This window comes from Melospiza melodia, chromosome 31, assembly GCF_035770615.1.
Source record: "Melospiza melodia melodia isolate bMelMel2 chromosome 31, bMelMel2.pri, whole genome shotgun sequence".
Classification (NCBI taxonomy): Eukaryota; Metazoa; Chordata; class Aves; order Passeriformes; family Passerellidae; genus Melospiza; species Melospiza melodia.
Window position 1 is genome coordinate 1,194,268 of NC_086224.1, and position 24,922 is coordinate 1,219,189.

Below are 24,922 nucleotides of genomic sequence, written 5' to 3' on the forward strand. Positions count from 1 at the left end.
TGGGAATTCTCCCCTTTTTTCAGGGAATTCTCCCCTTTTTAGGAGGATTTCCCCCTTTTTTCAGGGAATTCTCCCCTTTTTAGGAGGATTTCCCCCTTTTTCAGGGAATTCACCCCTTTTTTTCAGAGAGTTTCTCCCCTTTTTCAGAGAATTCTCCCCTTTTTCAGAGAATTCTCCCCCTTTTTGGGGAGTTTCTCCCATTTTTTTCAGGGAATTCTCCCCATTTTCAGGAATTCTCCCCTTTTTTAGGAAGATTCTCCCCTTTTTTGGGAGTTGTCCCCATTTTGAGGGAGAAGGGGAACAAGGGGAAAGGGGATTTCCTGTTTCTGCTCTTAATCCGAAAAATGAAATTTTGAAAGTAAAAGCAAGAAAAAAAAAAAAAACCCACCTCTTTTTTTTTTTTTTTTTCTTTTTTGGCTTACACAAATCTGTGACTTTTGTGGTGCTGGGAAAAAAAAAAATAAAATAAAAGGGGAATGGGGGAAATAGATAGGGCAGGATTTTGGGGAAGGGGTCCAAGCAGCATGAAGGGGCCTCATCAGTGTGAGGGGTGGGTTTAGAAGCCCATTCACGCTGCTGGGAGGGGAAAAAAAAAAACCCCCAAAATGTGGGATCAGCAGGCAGCGAGAGCAGCTCCAGTGGAGGCAGTTCGTGGTGGGGGGGGGCTTGGGGAGACCCCCGGGTTCCCCCCTCAGGGGTTGGGAGGGTTTTTTCCCTGATAAAATTCCTCCCACCGGCTCTGGAAGAACCGGCGCATGGCGTGGCCCGCCCGGCCCACGGCGGAGTCGTCCTCGTTGAAGGTCTGGCAGTTGTCGAACACCAAGAGGGCGTCGGCGGCAAACTCGGCCGAGCTCGAGTACCTGAGGGGTGGCAAAGGGTGGGGGGCTGGGTGGGACACGCCAAGGCAGCCCCCAGACCCGTCAGCAGCGAAGGAACCCTGAGCCCGTGAGGGGAATTGATGCTCTGATGCTTGGGAGAGATCCATCAACCTCATTCCCACTTCCAGGAGGGGAGGATGGGATCCTCAGGAGAGATCCCCATAGCCCAGGAGAGACTCCAAAACCCAGGAGAGACCCCAGTCCTCAGGAGGGACCCCCCTCAGCAAAGGGACCCCATCCCCGTGAGGGAAATTTGGGAGGGGAACTGATCCCGCCATCCCCAGGAGAGACCCAATCAAGTCCTAAGGAACCCCATTTCCATTTCCAGGAGGGTCTGGGATCCCCAGGAAAGACCCCCAGAGCCAAGGAAAGACCCCCAAAATCCAGGAGAGGCCCCAATAGCCCAGGAGAGACCCCCATCCTTGGGAGAGACCCCCCTGAGCAAAGGGACCCCAACCTCTTGAGGGAGGTTTGGGAGAGGAACTGATTTTTCCCCATCCCTGGGAGAGACCCCTTCAACGCCATTCCCATTTCCAGAAGGGGATGGGATCCTCAGGAGAGACCCCCAAAACTCAGGAGAGACCCCCAAAACCCAGGAGAGACCCTCAGCCCTGGGAGGGAGCCCCATCCTTGGGAGAGACCCCCCTGAGCACCAAAAGAACCCCGTCCTCGTGAGGGAAACTTGGGAGGGGAACTGATACCCACAGAAATCTGGGAGGCTCAGATCCCATAAAATCCTAAGGAATCCCATTCTTAGGAAGGGATGGGAACCCCCAGGAAAGATCCCCAAAACTCAGGGGAGACCCCCATCCTTGGGAGAGACCCCCGTGAGCACCAAAGGAACCCCATCCCCGTGAGGGGAACTGATCCCCCCATCCCCAAGAGAGACACAATCAAGTCCTAAGGGACCCCATTCCCATTCCCAGGAGGGGATGGGATCCTCAGGAGAGACACCCAAAACCCAAGAGAGACCCCCAAAACCCAGGAGAGACCCCCATCCTTGGGAGAGACCCCTCGGCACCAAAGGAACCCCAACCCCATGAGGGAAATTTGGGAGGGGAACTGATTCCCCAACAGCCCTGGGAGGATCAGATCCCATCAAGTCCTAAGGAATCCCATTCCTAGGAAGGGATGGGATCCCCAGGAGAGATCCCCCAGAGCCCTGGAGGGACTCCCATTCTCAACAGAAACCTCCAGCCCTGGATGGACCCCCAAAACCCACAAGGGTCCTCCCTTTGAGGGATGTCCAGCCCTGGGACAGAGCCTGTCAGCCCTGGATGGACCCCCAAAACCACAAGGGTCATCTCTTTGAAGGACATCCAACCCCTTTGAGGGACATCCAACCCCTGGGAGCCCTGGATGGACCCCCAAGCCTGGAGGAACCCCAAACCCACAAGGGTCATCCCTTTGAAGGACACCACTGGGCTGGGACGGACATCCAACCCTGGGAGGAACATCCAACCCCTTCAAGGGAAATCCAACTGCTGGGAGGGGACCCCCAAATCCACAAAGGTTGATTATCACTCTGAGGGACATCCAACCCCTTTGAGGAGCCCCCAGATCCACAAGAGTCACCCCTTTGAGGGACATCCAACCCCTGGGAGCTCTGGATGGACCCCCAAGTCACAAGAGTCATCCCTTTGAGGAACACCACTGGCCTGGGAAGAACATCCAACACTGGGGACAGACCCTGCCAGCCCCAGGAGAACCCCCCTGCCCCAGAAGGACCCCCCAACCCCTGAGAAGCCCCCAGCCCCCCCAGAAGCCTCTGTCCCAGCTCACCCTCCCTGCAGCAGCCAGGCATGCATGGTGCCAAAGGCTTCTTGAGGATCCACCTGGGTCCCCCAGCACCAGGAGGACCCCCCAGCCCCAGGAGGACCCCCCCAGCTCCAGGAGGAGACCCCCAGCCCCATCAGAACCCCCCAGCCCTCCAGGGAGGCCCCGTCCCAGCTCACCCTCCCCGCAGCAGCCGGGCGCGCATGGTGCCGAAGTCCATGGGCCTCTTGATGATCCACCTGGGTCCTCCAGCCCCAGGAGGACCCCCCAGCCCCAGGAGAAGCCCCCAGCCCCAGGAGAAGCCCCCAGCCCCAGGAGAATGCCCCAGCCCCTCCAGAAGCCCCCAGCCCAGCTCACCCTCCCCGCAGCAGCCGGGCGCGCATGGTGCTGAAGTCCATGGGCCTCTTGATGATCCTGCGGTAGCCGGGCACCAGGCGGGGGTTGACGGGCTCCAGGAAGGGCCAGGCGTCCTCGTGAGAACTCCATCTCCATCAGGATGATCCTGGGAAAAGGTGGGGACACGGCACAGACGGATTTTAGCAAAAATCCTTCCCTCAGGGTGGGATTTGTTCTTCGCTCGGGGTCACCAGTTGGGGTGGTGGTCGCAGAGGTGCCAGGGTGAGGGAAGAGATGAGAGTCTGACTCCATGTTATAAATATAATATAATAAAATAATACATTTTAATATAATAAAATAATAAATCAGAAGGCTGATTTATTATTTTATTATATTAAAATGTATTGTTTTATTATATATATATATATTGAAATTTATTATGATATATATGATATTAAAAGAAAATGAGATATTAAAACCATACTAAAAGAACAGAAGAGACGAGAAAGAAGAGACGAGAATCTTGACTCCATGTTTCAGAAGGCTGATATAATATATCATATACCATGATATATATGGTATTAAAATGCATTATTTTATATATATTAAAAGAAAATGAGATATTAAAACTGTACTGAAACATGGAGTCAAGATTCTCATCTCTTCTTTCTCGTCTCTTCTATTCTTTTATATAGTATAGATTTAATATAGTATAGATTAAATATATATACTTTTGTATACTTTTATATAGTATAGATTTAATATATAATTTCCTTTAAGATCAGATATATATTATACAAAAATAATAAATTTTAATATATAATAAAAATAATAAAACTTAATATCAGATATATAATGAAGTATTAAATTTTAATATCATATATAATAAAATAATAAATTTTAATATCATAAAATAATAAATAAAATAATAAATTTTAATATCATAAAATGATCAATTTTACTGTAATATTTTTATCACAAAATAATAAATTAGCGTTTCTGAAACATGGGAGTCAAGACCCTCATCCTTTCCCTCTCCCTGCGTGCCAGGGGGTCCCCGACCCCACCACAGCCCCCTCCCCGTTTCCCCCGGCCCCACTCACTCGCAGAAGGTCCAAGGCAGGACATGGGAGTCCCTGACCCCGGCGCAGCCCCCTCCCCACATTTCCCCTCCCCACTCACTCACAGAGGGTCCCTGACCCCGGCGCAGCCCCCTCCCCACTCACTCGCAGGGTGTCCCTGACCCCAGCGCAGCCCCCTCCCCACATTTCCCGGCCCCACTCACTCACAGGGGGTCCCTGACCCCAGCGCAGCCCCCTCCCCCACATTTCCCCTCCCCACTCACTCACAGAAGGTCCCTGACCCCACCGTAGCCCCCTCCCCACATTTCCCGGCCCCACGCACTCACAGGGGGTCCCTGACCCCAGTGCAGCCCCTCCCCACATTTCCCGGCCCCACGCACTCGCAGAAGGTCCCTGACCCCAGTGCAGCCCCCTCCCCACATTTCCCCTCCCCACGCACTCACAGGGGGTCCCTGACCCCAGCGCAGCCCCCTCCCCACATTTCCCCTCCTCACTCACTCGCAGGGTGTCCCTGACCCCAGCGCAGCCCCCGCCCCACTCACTCACAGGGGGTGCCTGACCCCGGCGCAGCCCCCTCCCCACTCACCTCGCAGTAGGTCAGGTCTCCGGGCTGCCCCCGCAGGGCCCCGCTCCTCCTGCGGGCCGGGCTGGGCGCCTCCCCGGGCCGGCACCGGGGGGACACCGGGGGCAGCCCCCGCCGGTGCCTCGGGGCCGGGCGGCGCCGCCGCGGGCTCGGCTCCTCCTCCTCCTCCTCGCCGGGGCTGCCCCCCGAGCCCCCGGCCCCGTTTCCGTTTCTTGCCTCGCCGGGGGGAGATGGGGTCCCGGTACTGCCCGGCCTGGGGGGGGGGAAAGGGGTCACCCTCTGTCCCCTGTGCTCGTTTTCCACTGCCTGAGACCCGAGGGGACCCTCAGGGTCCCTCAGAGGTCATTGGGGTCTCCTGGGGATGAGAGGTTCTCCTGGAGGTCAGGACAGCAATGGGAGGGCCACCAGGGTCTCCTCTATGGGTGGGGGTCTCTCAGACACCATCAGGGTCCCTCACACACCAGCGGGGTCTTTCCTAGGAGTGAGGGTCCCTCCTAGGGGTGAGGGGTCTCTCAGACAACACCAGGGTCTCCTCTAGGGGTAGGGGTCTCTCCTAGGGGTGAGGGTCTCTCAGACATCATCAGGGTGTCTCCTAGGGGTGAGGGTCTCTCATCAGGGTCTCTCCTGGCGGTGGGAGTCTCTCAGACACCACCAGGATATCTCAGACACCATCAGGGTCTGCTCTAGGGGTGGGGGTCTCTCAGATACCATCAGGGTCTCTCCAACACCATCAGGGTCTCCCCTAGGGGTGAGGGTCTCTCTTAGGGGTGGAGGTCTCTCCTAGGTTTGAGGTTCTCTCAGATACCATCAGGGTCTCCTCTAGGGGTGGGGGGTCTCTCAGATACCACCAGGGTCTCTCCTGGGGACCAGAGGGATGCGAGTCCCTTTGGGGTCACCAGTGCTGGGATGGGGACCCCTCCTGCTGACATGGGGGTCTCTCCCAGAGATATGAGGGTCCCTCCTGGAGATAAGAGTCTTTTCTGGGAAAGGGGACCCTCAGAGACCATTGGGGTCTCTCCCAAGAATGGGAGATGGGGGTCCCATGGGGGTCTCTCTTTAGAACCAGAGTTTCTCCCATCACCAGAACGTCTCCAGGGCTCCCCCCAAGAGAGGGGGGCCCAGCGGGGCCTGGGACCCCTCCTGCTGATATGGGGGTCTCTCCTAGAGATATGAGGGACGCCCAGGAGCATGTGGGTCCCTCAGAGACCATTGGGGTCTCTCCCAAGAGTTGGGATCTCCCCTGGGGATGGGGGGGATCCCATGGGGGATCCCTCTTGAGAACCAGACTTTCTCCCCTCACCAGAACCTCTCCTGAGGATGGGGGGCCCAGCAGGGCTTGGGGTCCCTCCTGCTGATATGGGGGTCCCTCCCAGAGATATGAGGGTCCCATTGGGGTCTTTTCTAGGAAAGGGGACCCCCAGAGACCATCAGTGTCTCTCCCAAGAATGGGGGCTCTCATGGGGGATCCCTCTTGAGAACCAGACTTTCTCCCCTCACCAGAACCTCCCCTGGGGATGGGGAGCCCAGCAGGGTCTGGAATCCCTCCTGGCCCACCCCAGTGGGGTTTGAGGGCTGCCCCCCGACCTACCCTGGCCACGCAGACGGAGCAGAACCAGTCTCCCTCGGGCACCTCTGTCATGCGGGGCCGGTGGCAGTAGAGGTGGCAGCCGCGGTCGCAGCCGTCGCACAGCAGCAGGTGCTCGTCGTCATCCCCTCTCCGGCAAACCAGGCAGGTCTGGGGGGGACACGGGGGACTCAGAGCTGCTTTGGACCCCCCCCTTTGCCCCTCCCAGAGCGGGGTCTCACCACTCTGTTGACGGATTTCTCCCAGGCGATGGATTTCTCCAGCTGGAGGAGGCACAGGGACACCTGGGCGGCGCTGCGGCAGCGCTCCAGGGTCTGCCGCCACGTCCGCACCCGCGGCGTGATCTCGTATGAGCTGCAGGGACAGAGGGGGCTCAGCCCGGCCATGGGGGTCCTGCCCAGGCCCAGGTCATGGGGAACCCCCCCACAGCCCAGCACGGGGGTCCTGTCCTGGGCTAGGGCATGGGGAACCCCCCCACAGCCCAAAAGGGATCCCAGAAAAGATCCCAGAAGGATCAGCTCCTCAGCCCCGAGCAGGACTACGATGACCCCCATGAGATCTCTGTCCCCAGGGGAGATCCCCATCCCTCAGAGAGATCCCATCCTTCAGAGACCCCATCCCCAGGAAGAGACCCCATCCCTCTGAGACACCCCATCCCTCTGAGAGACCCCCATCCCTCAGAGATCCCATCCTTCAGAGAGACCCCATCCCTAGGAGACTCCATCCCTCAGAGAGATCCCATCCCTCAGAGATCCCATCTTTCAAAGACCCAATCCCTCAGATCCCATCTCTCAGAGAAGACCCCCTCCCTCAGAAAGATCCCTTCCTTCAGAGACTCCATCCTTCAGAGACCCCATCCCCAAGAATGAATCCCATCCTTGGGAGACCCCCACCCCCAGGACAAACCCGGCTGACCCTCACATTCCCAAGGGGGCTGGAAATGACCCCTCCCTCAGCAATTCCCAGGGAATGACCCCTCCTCAGCAATTCCCAGGAAAATGACCCCTCCTCAGAAATGAGCCCTTCTCAGCAATTCCCATAAAATGACCCTTTCTCAGCAATTCCCAGGGAATGATCCTTTCTCAGGACTTCCAAGGGAATGACTCCTTTGGGAATGACCCTTCCTCAGGACTTCCCAGGGAAATGACTCCATTGGGAATTCATCAGCAATTCCCATTGAATGACCCCTCCTCAGCAATTCCCAGGCAATAACCCCTTCTCAGGAATGACCCCTCCTCACCAATTCCCAGGGAATGACCCCTTCTCAGGAATTCCCAAGGAATGACCCTTTCTCAGGAACTCCTATAGAATGACCCCTTCTCGGGAATGACCCCTCCTCACCAATTTCCATAAAATGACCCCTCCTGAGGACTTCCCATAAAATGACCCCTCCTCACCAATTCCCAGGGAATGACCCTTTCTCAGGAACTCCCATAGAACGACCCCTGCTTGGGAATGACCCGTCCTCAGCAATTCCCAAGGAATGACCCCTTCTCAGGACTGACCCTTTCTCACCAATTCCCAGGGAATGACCCCTCCTCAGCAATTCCCAAGGAATGACCCCTTCAGGAATGACCCCTTCTCAGCAATTCCGAGGGAGTGACCCCTTCTCAGGAACTCCCAGGACTCCCAGGGAATGACCCCTCCTCAGCACTTCCCACGGAATGACCCCTCCTCAGCACTTCCCACGCGACAACCCCTTCCCCAAGCCCTTTCCACTCACATCTCGGTGGAGCCCGCTCCCAGCTCCTCGGGGTTGCTCAGCACGGCCTTCTCCAGCACCACCTCGTGCTGCGGCCACAGCGGCTCCTTGAGGTAGCGGCGCTCCAGGTTGTGCTCCAGCGCGGCCAGGCGCAGCACGGCCAGGTCCAGCGGGTTGGTGAGCTCCCGGCGCACGGGCGGCGCCTCCCGCCGGCTGCTGCGCACCGTGATGTCCTCCAGGGGCTCCACCTTGTGCTCGCAGTACCGCAGGTCGGCCCTGCTCGAGTCCGGGCTCGGACACGTCCAGCCCTGTGGAGGGGAGAGAGGTCAGTGGTGGGCACTTGGTGGGCAGCGAGTGTCGGCGGGGTGGGATGGGGATGAGAGATGTCTGAAGCTAGGTGGTGGAATTTGGGGTTTTATTGGAAAGGGAGCTGCCAGGCACAGCTCGGAGCAGGACTGAGAGAAGAGAGGGGTAAAGAGGATGAGAGAATGAGGTTTCCATTATAAATCTTGTTCTGGCCGTGGAATTTGGGGTTTATTGCAAAGGGCCAAGTGCAGGGAGCTGATGGGAGCTGCCAGACACACCTCGGAGCAGGACTGAGAGGAGAGAGGGGTAAAGAGAGAGGTAAAGAGAGAGGTAAAGAGGATGAGAGAGTGAAGTTCCTGTTATGATGCAATAAATCTTCTTCTAGTTGTGGAACTTGGGGTTTATTGCAAAGGGCCAAGTGCAGGGACCTGCTGGGAGCTGCCAGGCACAGCTCAGAGCAAGCCCAAGAGAAGAGAGGGGTAAAGAGAGAGGTAAAGAGGATGAGAGAGTGAAGTTCCTGTTACGATGCAATAAATCTTCTTCTGGTTGTGTAACTTGAGGTTTATTGCAAAGGGCCAAGTGTAGGGACCTGCCTGGAGCTGCCAGGCACAGCTCAGAGCAGGACTGAGAGAACAGAGGGGTGGAGAGGATGAGAAGGTAAGAGAGGGTAAAAGAGAGGATATGAGAGTGACATTCCTGTTACAATACAATATTGTTAATTATTATTTATTAGGACTATATGTATATGTATATGTATATTTATAATATGAAATTCCTGTTTCATCCTCCCCACCAAGCAGGAATTGGGGTGGCACCCACCCGGATCTGCAGGTCGGCCATGAGGACGCGCTGCTCCAGCTCCTCCACCCACTGCAGCACGCCCAGGTCGGTCTCGTAGGCTCTGTCCAGCACTGACCACTGAGCCAGGGCCTCCCGGGACACCGCCGTGCTGGCCGGGTCTGGGCGAGGGTGGAAGATGGGGTCTGGAGAGGAGAAAATGAAAATGGGTCATGATGGGGTCTGGAGAGGAGAAAATGGGGTTAGGGATGAGGGAAAGGCAGGAGAGCCCTGTCCCAGGACACACGGGAAAAATGGGGTCTTGAGAGGAGAAAATGGGGTTAGGGTCATTATGGGGTCTGGAGAAAAGGGGGTCATGAAGGGGGGACAGGAAGGAGAGCCACATCCTGGGAGACAATGGGGTCTGGAGAGGAGAAAATGGAGTCAGGGATGGGGGACAGGCAGCAGAACCCCATCTTGGGACAGAGGGGAAAGATGGGGTCTGGAGAGGAGAAAATGGATGAGGGTCATGATGGGGTCTGGAGAGGAGAAAATGGGGTCAGGGATGGGGGAAAGGCAGGAGAGCCCTGTCCCAGGACACACGGGAAAGATGGGGTCTGGAGAGGAGAAAAGGGATGAGGGTCATGATGGGGTCTGGAGAGGAGAAAATGGGGTCAGGGATGGGGGAAAGACAGGAGAGCCCTGTCCCAGAACATAGGGGAAAGATGGGGTCTGGAGAGGAGAAAAGGGATGAGGGTCATGAAGGGGTCTGGAGAGGAGAAAAGGGGGTCAGAAACAGGGAACAGGCAGCAGAGCCAAATCCCAGAACACAAAGGAAAGGTGGGTTCTGGAGAGGAGAAAATGAGTCAGGGAGGAGAGACACATCCCTGGACATGATGGGGATGGAGGGAGGGAACAGGGAGCAGCCGCCTGCCTTAGGGATTTGGGCAGAAAATGAAATCTGGGGGCTCACAGAGGGGCTCACAGGGGGACAGACAAGAGCCCCCCACCCAGCTGGGGGTCTGGGGGCAGGGGCTGGGCTCTGGGGCACTCACCAGTGGTGCTCCTGAGGCAAACCTCACGCAGGAACTCCTTGTGCTTGGTCAGGTGCTTGTGCAGGGCTTTCTCCCTGATGCCACGCGGGTGCAGCGCCCGTGCCACGGCCTCCAGCTCCTCGGGGTCCCTCAGCCACCACCAGCCACTCTGCATCTCTGCAAGGGCAGTGCCACACTCAGCACCGTGCCAGGGGCACCGGGGGGGTCCCGGGGGTCCCGGCTCTCACCGCTGGGCACCGGCTGCTCCGTCAGCTGCGTCAGGTATTTCTGCTCCATCTGCTTGAAGAATTTGGTGGGGGGTCTCCCTCGGCGTTTGGGCTGTCCTGGCACGTCCTGGAGCTTCTCCAGGCTGGCCTGGCTGCGGGGGCAGGCGCCGTGGGCCCTGGGGCCGGCGTGCACTGGTGTGGAGGCGAGCAGGGGGGCTCTGGGGTCGTCTGAGGGGAGGCCGTTCAGCTGGAGGGATGGGGAGAAATGTCAGAGAAAACACACAGAAAATTATAAAATATTCTGCTTTGGAGGGAGAACCACAAAGATTTTAACAGCTGGACGCTCAATACTCGAACCCCCCCAGTGCAGCAACCCCTCAATCCCACAAGCCCCCTAATCCTACAAACCTCAATTCTTCAACCTCTCAATCTCACAGTCCCCTAATCCTACAAACCCCAATTTTTCAACCCCTCAATCCCACACCCCGCTAATCCTACAAGCCCAATTTTTCAGCTCCTGAACCCTGCAGCCCCTCATTCCCACAGCCTCCTAATCCTACAAACCCCAATTTTTTAGCCCCACAACCCTGCAGCCCCTCAATCCCACAGCCCCCAGTCCTGCAGTCCCTCAATCCCACAAACCCTAATCCTACAAACCCCAATTCTTCAACCCCTCAATCCCACAGCCTCCTAATGCTACAAACCCCAATTCTTCAGCCCCCCAAGCCCACAGCCTCTCAATCCCAGAGCTCCCCAAACCCTGCAGCCCCTCAAACCCACAGCCCCCAATCCTGCAGCCCCTTAATCCCACAAACCCTAATCCTACAAACCCCAATTTTTCAGCCCCGCAACCCCACAGCCCCCCCAAACCCTGCACCCTTCCCACCCCAGGAGCAGTGTCCCTTCTCCCCAGCCCATCAAAAGCAGCAGGACTGACCCCACCCTGTCCCACCAGGTCACACAGGGGGTCCCACCCCACACCCTGCAGCCCCCCAGGGTGAATCCCCCTCCCCATCCACACCCTGCAGCCCCCCAGGGTGAATCCCCCTCCCCATCCAGCCCCTCGGGTTGGGGTGCAAGTGCTGGCTGCAGCCCCCCCAGCCCTGTACCTGCCGTGCTGAGCCCTTGGGGGGCTCCCCCCTGCTCTGGCTGCGGGGGGCTGCGGGGGCTCGTGGCGAGGGCTCAGCCGAGGAGGCAGCGAGGGGGGCTCGGTCGTCGCAAGGCGTGCGGGGCAGCAGGTTAAACCAGGGCCCTCTCTTTGCCACGGCCTCCGGGGCTCTCTCCTCTTCCTCCTCTTCCTCTTCCTCCTCCATGGGGTCCGAGGGGGCCTCGGTGAGCCCCGTGTCCCCTTTGCCAGGGCTGCTGGCCGGGGTGAGAACCGAGTCCTTGAGCAGGGACGACTGGGTCTGGCTCAGCCAGGACAGGAACGCCGACTGGCTCAGGTCGTGCTGGCTCTGCCCCAGCGGCTCTGGCTCCTCCAGGACGCCGTTGATGGGCACTGGGCAGGGCTGGCAGGGCTGGCAGTGCTGGGCCAGCTCCTCTTTGCTTTTCCGGGGCCTCCCACGGGCACGGGAGGCCGAGGTCGGGCAGCTGGTGCGGCTGGCGACGGGCACGGCGGCCGGCTCCTCCTTCACCGGGGACACCAGCGGGGACATCTTCTCCTCAGGAGGCTCCTGAGCCACCACCTCAGCTGCTGTGACAGCAGGAGGACGAGCAGGTGAGCTGTGGCCTCCTCTCCCAGCTGTTACAGTTGTTTTTCATCCCCCCAGAAAGCTCCTTCCCCGCTCACCCTCAGCACCCTCCACGAAGATGCCGCCCAGGTGGGGCAGGACCCAGTAGCGCCTCCGGAACCGGTCCTGGCCCAGGGAGGCTGCACGCAGGGTCTGGGAGGAATGGAGCAGCTTCTTGCGGAAGAACATCTGCCTCTGAGGAGAGAAGGGGGCAGTGAGGGGGCTGCAGCCCCCCAGAAGGGCTGAACCCCAACCCTCCAGCACCAGCTCACCTTGGCCAGCTTCTCAATCTGCCGCTCCAGCTCCGGCACGCTGGATGTAGACGTGTCAACCTGGGAAAGGGTCTCAGTTATCCCAGTGTGACAATCACCTCTCCTTTCCCCCTCCCTTGCCCTTGCTGAGTGCTGTCCATCAATCTTGACATTCCAGAAGGACAAAGTTCAAAAGAGGCCTCTCAGCCCTGGGGGTCATTGGGTCCATCCAGGTGTCGTTTGTCCCCTAAAGACTTCCCCCTCCTGTACCTGGTTGGTGGCTCCCTACCCCTTCCCTCCCCCTCTCCCTGGGGTTAAAAGGAACAGCAACCACGGGCTCAGGGAGTTTTGCTGGAGCTGTTGCTGCATTCAGAGGCCTGTTGGCCACAATAAAGCTCTGGATCCAAACCCTCCAGCAGAACCGACTCCTTTCCTTCACCATGGCCTTAAAGCTTCTCCACCAGGGTAAACCTGAGCTCCTGCAAGCCTGGACTTGTCCCAAGCACCCAGCTGCAATATCCAGCTGGCCAAAGGTGTCTCTGGGGTGAAACCACCACAGCTGCTGCCTTTGGTCAAGCAGCAAGGGCTGGACAAACCCAGGCACGTTCCATCCGGCTATATTGGTGTTTAATTCCAATATATTGGTGCCCAACGTGAGGCAGCTCGATCCTGGGGATGGATCAGTCAGGGAAGAGACCCCTGAGGTGGCACCCTCACTTTTGCTGCAATATCCAGCCAGCCAAAAGGTGTCTCTGAGGTGAAACCACCACAGCTGCCACCTTTGGTCAAGCAGCAAGGGCCAGACAAGCCCAGGCATGTCCCATCCAGCTATATTGGTATTTAATTCCAATATATTGCCACCCAATGTGGGTAAGGTCAATCCTGGGGATGGATCAGTCACAGGGAAGACACCCCTGAGGTGGGACCCTCACTTTTGCCCCCCACAACAGAGCCTGGAGCACCCCACCTCCTCCTCCCTGCGGGATCTCCTCCCTCGGGTCTCCTCCTCCTCCTCCATCTCCAGCCCCACGTCCTCGGTCAGGCGGGAGCTGCGCCGGCGCCGCCCGTCCTCCAGCCCCGTGATCTCCGACTCAGGACGGCCTGTCTTCTTGGCCAGGGCGACCTTCAGCCTGCCAGGACACAGGTGGAGGTGTTGGCTACCTGTTCTCCCTGACTTTTTAAGATTTTCTAAGCCTTCTGATGTTTATATTCTTGTAGCAAACTTCGTCACATAGAAAATTATAAAATATTCTGCTTTGGAGGGAGACCCACAAAGATTATCATACCTGGTTCTCAGCCCCCTAATCCTATAAACCCCAATTTTTCAGCCCCTCAACCCCACAGCCCCCTAATCCTATAAACCCCCATTTTTCAGCCCCTCAATCCCACAGTCCCCTAATCCTATAAACCCCAATTTTTCAGCCCCCCAACCCTGCAGCCCCTCAATCCCACAGCCCCCTAATCCTTCAAACCCCAACTTTTCAGACCTCCAACCCAGCAGCCCCTCAATCCTACAACCCCCTAATCCTACAAACTCCAATTTTTCAGCCCCTCAACCCCACAGCCCCCTAATCCTATAAACCCCAATTTTTCAGCCCCTCAATCCCACAGCCCCCTAATCCTATAAACCCAAATTTTTCAGCCCCCCAACCCTGCAGCCCCTCAATCCCACAGCCCCCCAATCCTACAAACCCCAATTTTTCAGCCCCCCAACCCTCCAGCCCCTCAATCCCGCAGCCAGATTCTCACACACTTTCTGTAAATAACTTATTTTGCATTCTCTTATGGAGGAGGAGAAATTTGATGGACTGTTTGTCCAGCGTCATTGGAGAGGTGGCCCTTTCACCCTCCAATCCACTGTCACTTTTGAAAATCTATAGATGTTGGGAGTCAGAAAATAAACTTCCCTTTTTCTTCACCCTGAGAGCAGCGTTGTGTGCGCTCGTGTTGTGTCCTAGTGACACAGTGACATCCCCCTGCCCACCCTGAGGCACCTGGTCACTCAGAGGGGACGATGATGAGGCTGAAAGCAAAGCCCCCTCCCCACCAACCTGCGCAGTCTTCCCTCAATGATCCACTTGTTCTTCCTGTAGTTGGCCATGCTCTCCAAGTTCTTGTCGATCTCACTGCACAGCAAGAGATGGAGATGGCTCCAGCAAACAGGATCCACTCCAACACTTCAAATTAAAGGATTTTCCTGCCCCCCAAACCAGCCCTCACCTGATGATGAGGGCGCTGCTGTTGAGCTCGTTGACGAGGAAGACCAGGATGGAGGCCTTGAGCTCGGGGGGCAGCGCCTGGAAGGGTTTGGTGCGCAGCCCCTCGCACAGAGCCGCGCCCGCACCGTGCGCCGTCAGGAAGCAGCGCAGCACCTCTGACACCGTGTCCCTGTTCAGGCTGATCTCCGACACCTTCTCCCCCAGGATCTTCAGGGACTGCCCAGAGCAAAGGGAGAGGTTTGGGGAGTGCCCTCATTGCCCCCCAAAGGGGTTTATCAGGAGGGGGTTCTTGCCCAGAGGTGCTCCTGGCACAGGGATGGATGGGGGGACACCCCAAAAGATGCTGGGGGTGAGGAGGGGGATGGCCAGATGTAAGAAGAAGAGGGAGAGCAGCAAATCCCAAATTCAGGATTCTCTGTTCTGAGCTTTTCAGGCACTGACAGCCCCAGAGAGGGGAGGGGGGAAAGGAAGAAAGAGAGAGAAAAGGAAAGGAAAGTGAAAGCAGAAGTAAAAATAAAAAGTGGTGGGGAAAAATGGAAGAAAAAGAAAGAACAAAGGGAAAATGAGGGAAAGAAGAAAAAGGGGAAAAAAGGTTTGGGGAGTCTCCTCCTTGCCCCCACAGGGGTTTGTCAGGAGGGGGTTCCTGCCCAGAGGTGCTCCTGGTACAAGGATGGATGGCGGGACACCCCAAAAGATGCTGGGGGTGAGGAGGGGGATGGCCACAGGCAAGAAAAGGGAGAACCCATTTCTTACTCAGGACAAAGAATCCTAAATTTTAATCCCAAATTTAGGATTCTTTGTCCTGAGTTTGGTAGCCCCAGTCAGGGGAAGGTGGTGAAAAAGGGAGAAAGAGAGAAAAAAGGAAAGGGAAGGGAAGGGAAGTGAGAGCAGAAGTAAAAATAAAAGGTGGTGGGAAGAAAAGGGAAGGAATAGAAAGAACAAAGGGGTGAAAGGAAAATGGAGGAAAGAAGGAAGAAGAGAAGGGGAAAGGTGAAGGTGGGAAAAAGATTGAAAAAAGGAAGGGGAAGGGAAAGGAAAGAGGGGGGAAGAAGAGGAAAGCGGGGGGAAGAAACAGGAGGGAAGAAAAGGGATGGGAAAATGGAAAGGGGAAAAAGAAAAGGGAAAAGAAGAAGGAGAAAGGAAAGGGAAAAATAAGGGAAGGGGGGGGAAATAAAGAAAAGGGCAAAAAGAGGGAAGGGAAGGTTAGGGAAGGGAAGGTTAGGGAAGGTTTGGGAAGGTTTGGGAAGGGAAGGTTTGGGAAGGTTTGGGAAGGGAAGGTTTGGGAAGGTTTGGGAAGGTTTGGGAAGGGAAGGTTTGGGAAGGGAAGGTTTGGGAAGGTTTGGGAAGGTTTGGGAAGGTTTGGGAAGGTTTGGGAAGGTTTGGGAAGGTTTGGGAAGGGAAGGGAAGGGAAGGGAAGGGAAGGGAAGGGAAGGGAAGGGAAGGGAAGGGAAGGGAAGGGAAGGGAAGGGAAGGGAAGGGAAGGGAAGGGAAGGGAAGGGAAGGGGTCTCACCTGGCAGTAGGGTGGCAGCCCCGGGTCGCACAGCGCCGCCTGCAGCAGCCTCACCAGCAGGTCCTGCAGCTGCCCCACGCCAGGGGCCACCCCCAGCAGCCCCTCCTGCAGCGCCCCCAGCGTGGGCACGTCCCGGGCTGGCTCCAGCCCCAGCACCTTCCCGTAGCTCTGCAGGAACTCCACCACCGTCAGGCAGTCGGAGAAGGCACGGCTGGGCAGGACCAGCCCCGGGATGCGGGAGAAGGCTGGCAGGGGCTGCGGATCAGGGAGAAGAAAGGAGGGGTCAGAACCAGCTGGTGGCTCCTCGGGGTGACATTTCTGAGCCCCCCAGCACAGCCCACCTGGTGGTCCCCCAGGCACATGTCCTCTGTGGGTTTCTTCATCTCCTCCAGGATGAGCTGCTGCCGCCGCCGCTCCTCCAGGCGCCGCTGGGCCAGCAGCCCCTTGTCCGCCTTGCGAGCCCCCTTGGCCTTCTTCTCCTTGGGCCTGGCCTTGTCCTTGCCCTTCTCTGCCTTCCCCTTCTTCTCCTTGACCTGAGTCAGAGCCCGGATAGAAAAAGGTAAAGGAGAAAATCCATTTTTCATTTTCCATCTCCTCCCTCTGCCCACAGACTCACCTTGGATTTCTTCTTGGCCTCCTTGGTCCTGGGGGCTTTGGCCTCCTGCTTCTGCTTGTTCTTGGCCTGAGGGGGGGACAAGACCTGCTCAGGGACCCCCTGCACCAGGGAAAACCCCCCCCAAATCCCCATACCCGCACCTTCCGCCTCATTTTCTTCTTGATCTTGCTCATTTTCAGCTTGTCCTCCTCGCTGAGCACCTCTGGAAGGGAGCACAGAGCGGACATGAACCACGATCCCACCAAGCTGCGAGGAGCCTCACACAGGGGATGGAAAGGGGGTTACCTTGTGCTTCCAGCCTCTTCAGCAGCCGTGCATCCGTCTTGCTGAGCAAATCCACCATCCTGACCTTGGGTGGGCGGCCCCTGCCCCGTTTGGTGGCCGGGGGCTCCTTGCCTTTGACCTTCTCGGCGTTGCGGGGCCGGCCGCGCTTGCCCGTGATGGCCTGGATGCGCCCGGGGATCTCCTCGGGGCTCAGCTTCACCCACTGCACGCCCTGTGGGGCACACGTTGGGGTCACCCGTGGGCACAGAGAGGGGTTGGGGGGCACAGCAGCCCCCATACCCACCTCTGCAGTGTCCCTCTCCTCGTAGAAGTCTCCCACGGGCATGCGGGGGCTGAAGCTGAAGTGCTCGCGCCGCACGTCCTGCACCATGTTCCTGCTCAGGTACTGGGGACAGCGAGGAGGAGGAGGAAGGTTGGGAGGAAGGTCAGTGGTTCTGAATTCACCACAGCCTCCATCAGCTGCAGTTCTGAGCTTTGGGGGGGTTCTGGTGGGTAAGAACTGGCCCCCTCCCCATAACTCCCCCAAAATGTCCCAAATATTCAAAATACCCCAAATGTCCCAAAAGAGCCCAAGTATTCCAAATATTCTGAATGTCCCAAATATCTCAATGACCCCAAATACCCCAAAATATTCCAAATACCTCAAATATTCCCAAATGTCCCCAAATATTCTCAAATATTCCAAATTTTCAAATACCCCAAATGCCCCAAAATATCCCAAATGCCCCAAGTACTCCAAATATCCCAGATATCCCAAAATCTCCTAAATACCTCAAATATCCCAAATATTTTAAATGTCCCAAAAGTCCCAAAATATCCCAAACACGCCAAATATTTTAAATGTCCCAAATCCTCCAAAAGTCCCTAAATAGCCCAAATCCCCAAATGCCCCAAAATATCCCAAATACCCCAAATATTCTAAATATCCCAGATACTCCAAAATAGCCTAAATATCCCAAATATTTTAAATGTCCCAAATCCCCCCAAAGTCCCAAAATATTCAAAATACTCCAAATGTCTCCAAATATCCCAAATGCCCAAAATACCCCAAATATTCTAAATATCCCAAATCCCCCAAATGCCCCAAAATATCCCAAATACCCCAAACATTCTAAATGTCCCAAATTCCCCAAAATATTCCAAACACCCAAAATATCCCAAATACCCCCAAATATTTTAAATGTCCCAAATCCCCCAAAAGTCCCAAAACAGCCCAAATACCCCAAATGTCCAAAATACCCCAAATATTCTAAATATCCCAAATCCCCCAAGTGCCCCAAAACATCCCAAATACCCCAAACATGCTAAATGTCCCAAATACCCCAAAATATCCCAAATACCCCAAACATTCTCAAACATTTGGTGTCCCCAGAGGCGGTACCTTGATGACCTCCGGGAATTGCTTCATCCTCTTCCCGCAGGGGCCGTAGTACCAGGTCTCACCCTGCCAGCGATGGTTCCCCTTCTTGATCCGCACCTCCCGCCTCCACCTGGGCACGGCAGCGTCACCCGGGGCCGTGGGGCACCATGGGGAGGGGACAGGGCCAGGGGACAGGATGGGGAGGGGACAGGACCAGGGGACAGCACCAGGGACAGGATGGGGAGGGGATGGAGAGAGGGGGAGGATGGGAAAGGGGTGGGGACAGGATGGGGAAAATTTCAGGAGCAGGATGGTGGGAAGGGGACGGTAGTTTTAGGGGCAGGATAGTGAGAAGGGGACGGTGGTTTTGGTAGTTTTTGAGGCAGGATGGGGAGGGGACAATGCCGGGGACAGAGCAGTGGGAGGGGTTGGGGATGGGGACAGGATGGGAAAGGGATGGGGAGAGGGGGAGGATGGGAAAGGAGGTGGGGACAGGGGCAGGATGGGGAGGGGATGGGGACACGAGGGGGATAATTTCAGGAGCAGGATGGTTGGAAGGGGACGGTAGTTTTGGTAGTTTTTTGAGGCAGGATGAGGAGAGGACAGTGTCGGGGACAGAGCTGTGGGGCAGGACGGCGGGAGGGGGACAGGAAGAAGAGGATGGAAAGGGAAAAGGGTCGGGGGCAGAACGGCCAGAGGGGGACAGGAACAGGACAGGGGAAAGGCAACAGGCTCGGGGGCCACCCCACGTACCCGTGCTGCAGCGGGAAGCGCACCTCCTCCTGCGTGGCGATGCGCCGCCGAGGGACATCACCTGCGGGAAGGGGACAGAGGGGACCATGGGCCGGCGGCCGGGGGGCACCGGGGGGGTCAGCCCGGGGCTGGGGGGCGGCCACACCTGCCCCCGAGGCGCTCAGCAGGGCCGGCTCCTCGCTCTCCCCTTCTCCCGGCGCGGCCGAAGTCTCCGGGCAGCTGTCGGCAGCCTCCTCCTCCTCCTCCTCTTCTTCCTCCTCCTCCTCCTCCTCCTCCTCCTCAGCAGACGGGGCCGGCGAGTCCGGCTCCAGCGGAGGGTCGAGCTCCAGGGACCCCGAGTCCCGCAGCCCCGCGTGGTCGCCGCTCTTCAGCTCGCCGTTGTCGCCTGAGGAGCCAAGGTCAGGAACGTCACCGGACACGTCACCGGGGCCGCGCGTCCCCTCCCTCCCTGCGCTGCCCGGGGGCCTCGCCGGTGCCACCGAGACCCTCACGGGGCATCCCTGTGGGGAACGAGAACCCCATCTCCGTGGGGCTCACGGTGCATCCCTCGTGGGGAACCGGGCCGGTGGGGTGACCCCCGTGGAGCTAACGGGACATCCCTCGTGGGGGACGAGACTCCCATCCCCGTGGGGCTCACGGTGCATCCCTCGTGGAGAATGAGACCCCCATCCCCGTGGGGCTCACGAGGCATCCCTCGTGGGGAATGAGACCGGTGGGGTGACCCCTGGTGATCCCTCGTGGGGAACGAGACCCCAATCCCCTCCCGGTGTGGGGGGCAGCACGTACCGGGCAGGGCGGGCGGCGAGCCGGGGGCCTGGAGCAGCGGGGCGGGCGAGGGGCTGGCGGGCAGCAGGCTGAAGGGGCCGGCGTGGAGTGGGGGGCTGGCAGCCAGGTCGGGGGGCTCCTCCAAGGGGGATTTGTCGCTCACCAGCTGCGAGTCGTCCATCGCGTACAAATCGCCCGTGCCGGGGTCTGGGGAGGGGGGCGAGCACCAGGGTTGGGGGCGCACGGAGCAACATCTCCGCTCAAGGGGGAATGGGGTGTGTGTGGAGTGGATGGAAAGGCTCCGGCAGCAGAGGGGTTAAAAGGGGTTTGGGTACCCCCCCCTCCCCCCCCCAGCTCCGCCTCCTCCTCCTCCTCCTCTGGGAAGCGGAGGAGCCCAAAATGGCCGTGGCGATGCTCAGCAGCGCGGAAGTTCAGGCGCTGAGTAACCGCCTCGTCACGGAGTTGGGAAGGACGGGAAGGAAGGACGGGAAGGAAAAGCCGGCAGCGAGCCGGGGACGCGGGCCCGCCCCTGCCTCGGGAGAGCGCCGGGGCCACCGCAGCATCCCCACGGCCACAGCATCCTCACGGTCACCAACACATCCCCACGGTCACCGCATCTCCAGCACCGCATCCCCACGGCCACCAACACATCCCCACAGCCACTGCAGCTTCCCCACGGCCATCGCAGCACCCTCACGGCCACAGCATCCCCACGGCCACTGCAGCTTCCCCACGGCCACCACGGCATCCCCACGGCCACCACATCTCCACCACCCCATCCCCACGGCCACAGCATCGCACCGCCACCACCCCATCTTCATGGCCACCACCCCATCCCCACAGCCAGCACAGCATCCCCACGGCCACCGCAGCATCCCCACGGCCACCAACACATCCCCATGGCCACCAACACATCCTCATGGCTACAGCATCCTCACGGCCACCACTGCATCGCCAGGGCCACCAACACATCCCCACCACCACAGCATCTCCACCGCCCCATCCCCATGGCCACCACAGCATCTTCACGGTCTCCACCCCATCCCCACGGCCACCACATCTCCACCACCCCATCCCCACGGCCACTGCAGCATCCCCACCACCACATCCCCAAGTGGGCACCAACAAGAGCTGGCACTGCTTCCCACCCAGGGAATTTTTGTGCCCCCCTTGACATCCCCCCTACCTCTGGCCAGGGACTCGAAGGGCTCCAGAGGGTCCTCGCTGAGGATATGGGTGTCCTCCAGCCGTGGGGCGATGGGTGATGCCTCCCCCAGGCACCCGCTGGCCCCCTCTGGCCCCAGTGACCCTGTGCCAGCGGCTGTGGCCCCATTGTAGCTGCAGATCTTCAGGTCTGAAGGGAGCAATCGACCAAAAACAGATCCTGAGATGTCATGGGGACAGAGCTGGGGGGGGGGGTCCCCACTGCTGGTGGTCACTGTGGTGGGACAGCCAGCCCTCCATGGCATGGCGTGGTGACACCCAGCCTGGTTTTATGAGATCCCAATGCCTGCTCCAAGCTGTGACCGACCAAATCCCATCCAGGACACTGGGCAGGGGTGTCAGAGCAGCTGGGATTCCCCAAGAACACTATGCCCATCTCCACCAGGATTCACCACCCACCTTCCAGGGCCCCAGAGCCACATCCCAGAGCTCTGCCAGCCCCTCAGAGCTCCTACCTGGCATGGGGTGGTGACACCCAGCCTGGTTTCATGAGATCCTAACACCTCCTCCAAGCTGTGACTGGCCAAACCCCATCCAGGACACTGCGCAGGCGGGTCAGAGCAGCTGGGATTCCCCAAGAACATGATGCCCAACCCCACCAAGATTCACCACCCACCCAGGACTGCATCCCAGAGCTCTGCCAGCCCTCAGGGCTCCTACCTGGCTGTGCCTCCTCCAGCTCCTGGCTGCCCACCAGCCCACCCCCGTTCTCCGTGATGGTGCTGGTGGTGTTGGTGGCGCTGGGCATCTCTTTGGCTGCACCCTCAGCGTCTCCCTGGCTGGGCTCCGGCTCGTTTGGGAAGGGCTGCGTGTCCGAGCTCAGCACAGACGAGGACTGACCCGTGGTATAGAACCCCTCAGGCCCATTCTGCATCAACTCAAAGCTCTGCTCGTGGAAGGACTCGTAGAGCTCCTGCGAGTCAAAGCTCAGCCCCATGGGCCCCGTTGCGGTGCCGTTGCCCCACAGCTCCTGCCCGCCTGCCCGCAGGTTGGTGCCATGCCCCGGGGGCGAGGCCGGCCGGGACCCCCCGGCCACGCCGTTGAGGGGGAACTGTCCGAGGTTGGGAGGGCCTCCCCCGTCCTTGAGGCCACCAGCAGCAGCACCGGCGGGTGTGTAGGGGGAGTAGTCCCACAGGCAGTCGTAGGGGCGGAGGGGCTGGGCCCCGGCGGCAGCGGAGCCGGGTGAGAAGGTCCCTGAAGTACCGGGGTGGGATACAGTAGAGAAGCCATTGACATTCATGCCCCCGTTCAGACCTGAGGGAAGAAGCATAGGGAGCTCAGGGCTCTCTCCAGCGGGGCTGAGGATGGATCAATGGCCAGGCAGGGCAGCTGCCAAAGCCATGCTCGTGTGTCCCCCTTCTCTATGGCTGGAGAGAAGGGGGGGAGCTGCACGGTCCCCATTTGCCAAACCGGCTCTGCCATGGCACCGGGCCAAGCGCCGTGGGGTCTCTCCAATGGGTTTCAGGATGGATCAATGGCCAGGCAGGGCAGCTGCCAAAACCTTGCTGTGTCCCCTAACCCTCCCTATGCATGGAGAGAAGCAGGGAGGGAGGGAATGGGGGAGATGCACGATCCCCATTTGCCAAATCGGCTGTGCCAGCACCAGGCTGAGCACCGTGGGGTGTCTCCAGTGGGTTTAAGGATGGATCAAGGGCCAGGCAGGGCAGCTGCCAAAGCCCTGCTGGTGTCCCCCCTCCCCATGCCTGGAGAGAAGGGGGGAGCTGCACAATCCCTGTTTGCCAAACTGGCTGTGCCAGCACAGGGCTGAGCGCTGCAGGGTCTCTCCACTGGGGTTGAGGATGGATCAATGGCCAGGCAGGGCAGCTGCCAAAGCCCTGCTGGTGTGCCCCCCCTCCCCATGGCTGGAGAGAAGCAGGGAGGGAAGGGGGGGGGGGGGTTCACGGTCCCCGTTTGCCAAACCGAGCGCCGCAGGACGCCGGGGATTAGCCGAGCTTGGCAGGGCTGTGCGGGATCAGCTGAGCGGCCAAATCCACGCACGGCCCCGGGGCTGGCACGGCCGCTTTTCTAGGCCAAGGCGGCGGCGGGGACACACAGACCCCGGCCCTGGCCCCCCGCGCTGGAGCTGCTGCTGGCCATGGCCCCTCCGGCCCTCTGTCCCTGCAGCCATCCCATCCCTCTGTCCCCTCTGTCCCTCCAGCCCTCCCATCCCTGTGGCCCCACAGCCACCCCATCCCTGCAGTCCCTCTCTTACTGTGTCCCCTCTGCCCCCACAGCCACCCCATCTCTCTGTCCCTGCAGCCCTCCCATCCCTGTGTCCCCTCTGGCCTCACAGCCCTCCCATCCCTGTGTCACCTCCAGCCCCACGGCCACTCCATCCCTGCAGCCCCTCTATTCCTGTGTCCTCTCTGTCCCTACAGCCCCTCCATCCTTGTGTCCCCTGTCCCTGCAGCCCTCCCATCCCTGTGTGCCTTCCATCCCTCTGTCCCTGCAGCCCCTCTGTGTCCCCTCTGTCCCTGCAGCCCCTCCATCCCTGTGTCCCCTCCATCCTTGTGTCCCCTCTGCCCCCCACAGCCACCCCACCCCTGTCCCCGTGTCCTCACTCACTTTTCCCTTGCTGGGGGAAGCCGAGCGTGGAGCTGTGGGTGAAGGGGGAGTCCCCTGAGGCAGGCGTGGGTTTCGGTCCTGAGGCAGCGGGTGCAGAGGAAAGGCCAGTGAAGTTCAGGTGGTTGTTTGTTTCCATTTCTGCACGGGGACAAGATGAGGTCGGTCACTGGTGAGGACTGGGGTGGCCAGTGTGGTGACCCTCCCACCACTGACCCTCCCTTTGTGCTCCCCAGCCTGGGGAGGGTGACAAGTGACACTGAAGCTCCCCAGGACTGAGATGCCACCTGGCCCAGGCCCAGCCACCCCAGCTGGACGAGCTGCCACCTGCTTGAGCACAGCCTGTCACCCCAGGGACAGCCATCACCACCAAGGTATGACCACTGTGTGCCACCATCCCGTGGCTGCTCCAGGATCCTCGTGAAATTCATCCCACAGGAACCCTCCAAACAGCCCCTCAAACCTGAGGCCACAAGGAGGGATTCTGGTGACCTTCATCCCCCAGGAACCCCGCACATGTTCCCTCAAACCTGGGATCCTGATGAATTCATCCCCCAGGAACCCCAAACACTCCCTCAAATCTGAGGCCTGAGGCCACAAGGAGGGATCCTGGTGACCTTCATCCCCAGAAACCCCAAATGTTCCCTAAAACCCTAGGCCTGTGGCCGAGGAGGGATCCTGGTGAAATTCATCCCCCAGGAACCCCTCAAATGCTCCCTCAAGCCCAAGGCCACAAGGAGGGATCCTGGTGAATTCACCCCTCAGGAACCCCAAACACTCCCTCAAACCTGAGGCCTGTGGGCCAGGAGGGATTCTGGTGACTTTAATCTCCCAGGAACCCCAAACCTAAGGCCACAAGGAGGGATCCTGGTGAATTCATCCCTCAGGAACCCCAAATGCTCCCTCAAACCCGAGGCCTGGGGTTCAGTAGGGATCCTGGTGACCTTCATCCCCCAGGAACCCCAAATGCTCCCTCAAACCCGAGGCCACAGGGACGGATCCCGGTGGGTCCATCCCAGGACAGGACATGAGGGAACTGAGGGCACTGAGGCCCTGCAAGCCCAGCAGATGAGCACGGAGCCCCAGTGGTGTTGGGGACGCACAGGGACACCCCAGGGTGGTGCCACCCCCGGCTGTGCCACACTTGCCACCATCCAAGGCGTCACCGAGCTCCCCGGAAGGGCCAAGGCCGCCGCGCTCGGCGCTTGAGCAGCAATGGTGGCACAGCCCGTGTCGAAACCCCGATTTCATCACACCCTCAGCTGGTGCCCTGGCAGGGCCGCGGGGGCCACCAAAGCCTGGCCAGGGCCACCGGGTGATTCATGCACCGGAGGAACCCGTATGGGCGGTGCCGCTGCCG

At 58.8% G+C, this 24,922-nt stretch overlaps 1 protein-coding gene across 1 annotated transcript; it reads right to left on the reverse strand.

Moving 5' to 3' along the window:
* Positions 1-149: 149 nt before the first annotated feature.
* BAZ2A (bromodomain adjacent to zinc finger domain 2A) lies at positions 150-24,761 on the reverse strand. Its single transcript, XM_063179210.1, is given in 29 exon segments — positions 150-860; positions 3,012-3,142; positions 4,659-4,841; positions 4,843-4,908; positions 6,244-6,390; positions 6,462-6,594; positions 7,964-8,250; positions 9,068-9,231; positions 10,081-10,236; positions 10,308-10,533; positions 11,396-11,979; positions 12,076-12,211; positions 12,289-12,348; positions 13,235-13,397; positions 14,319-14,393; positions 14,488-14,702; positions 15,998-16,252; positions 16,339-16,530; positions 16,614-16,679; positions 16,754-16,815; positions 16,899-17,109; positions 17,182-17,283; positions 18,280-18,388; positions 19,012-19,072; positions 19,157-19,396; positions 19,798-19,983; positions 20,963-21,130; positions 21,661-22,254; positions 23,566-24,761. Coding segments are annotated over 29 exon segments (5,277 nt in total). The 5' UTR covers positions 23,702-24,761; the 3' UTR covers positions 150-691.
* Between the last annotated feature and the right edge of the window lie 161 nt (positions 24,762-24,922).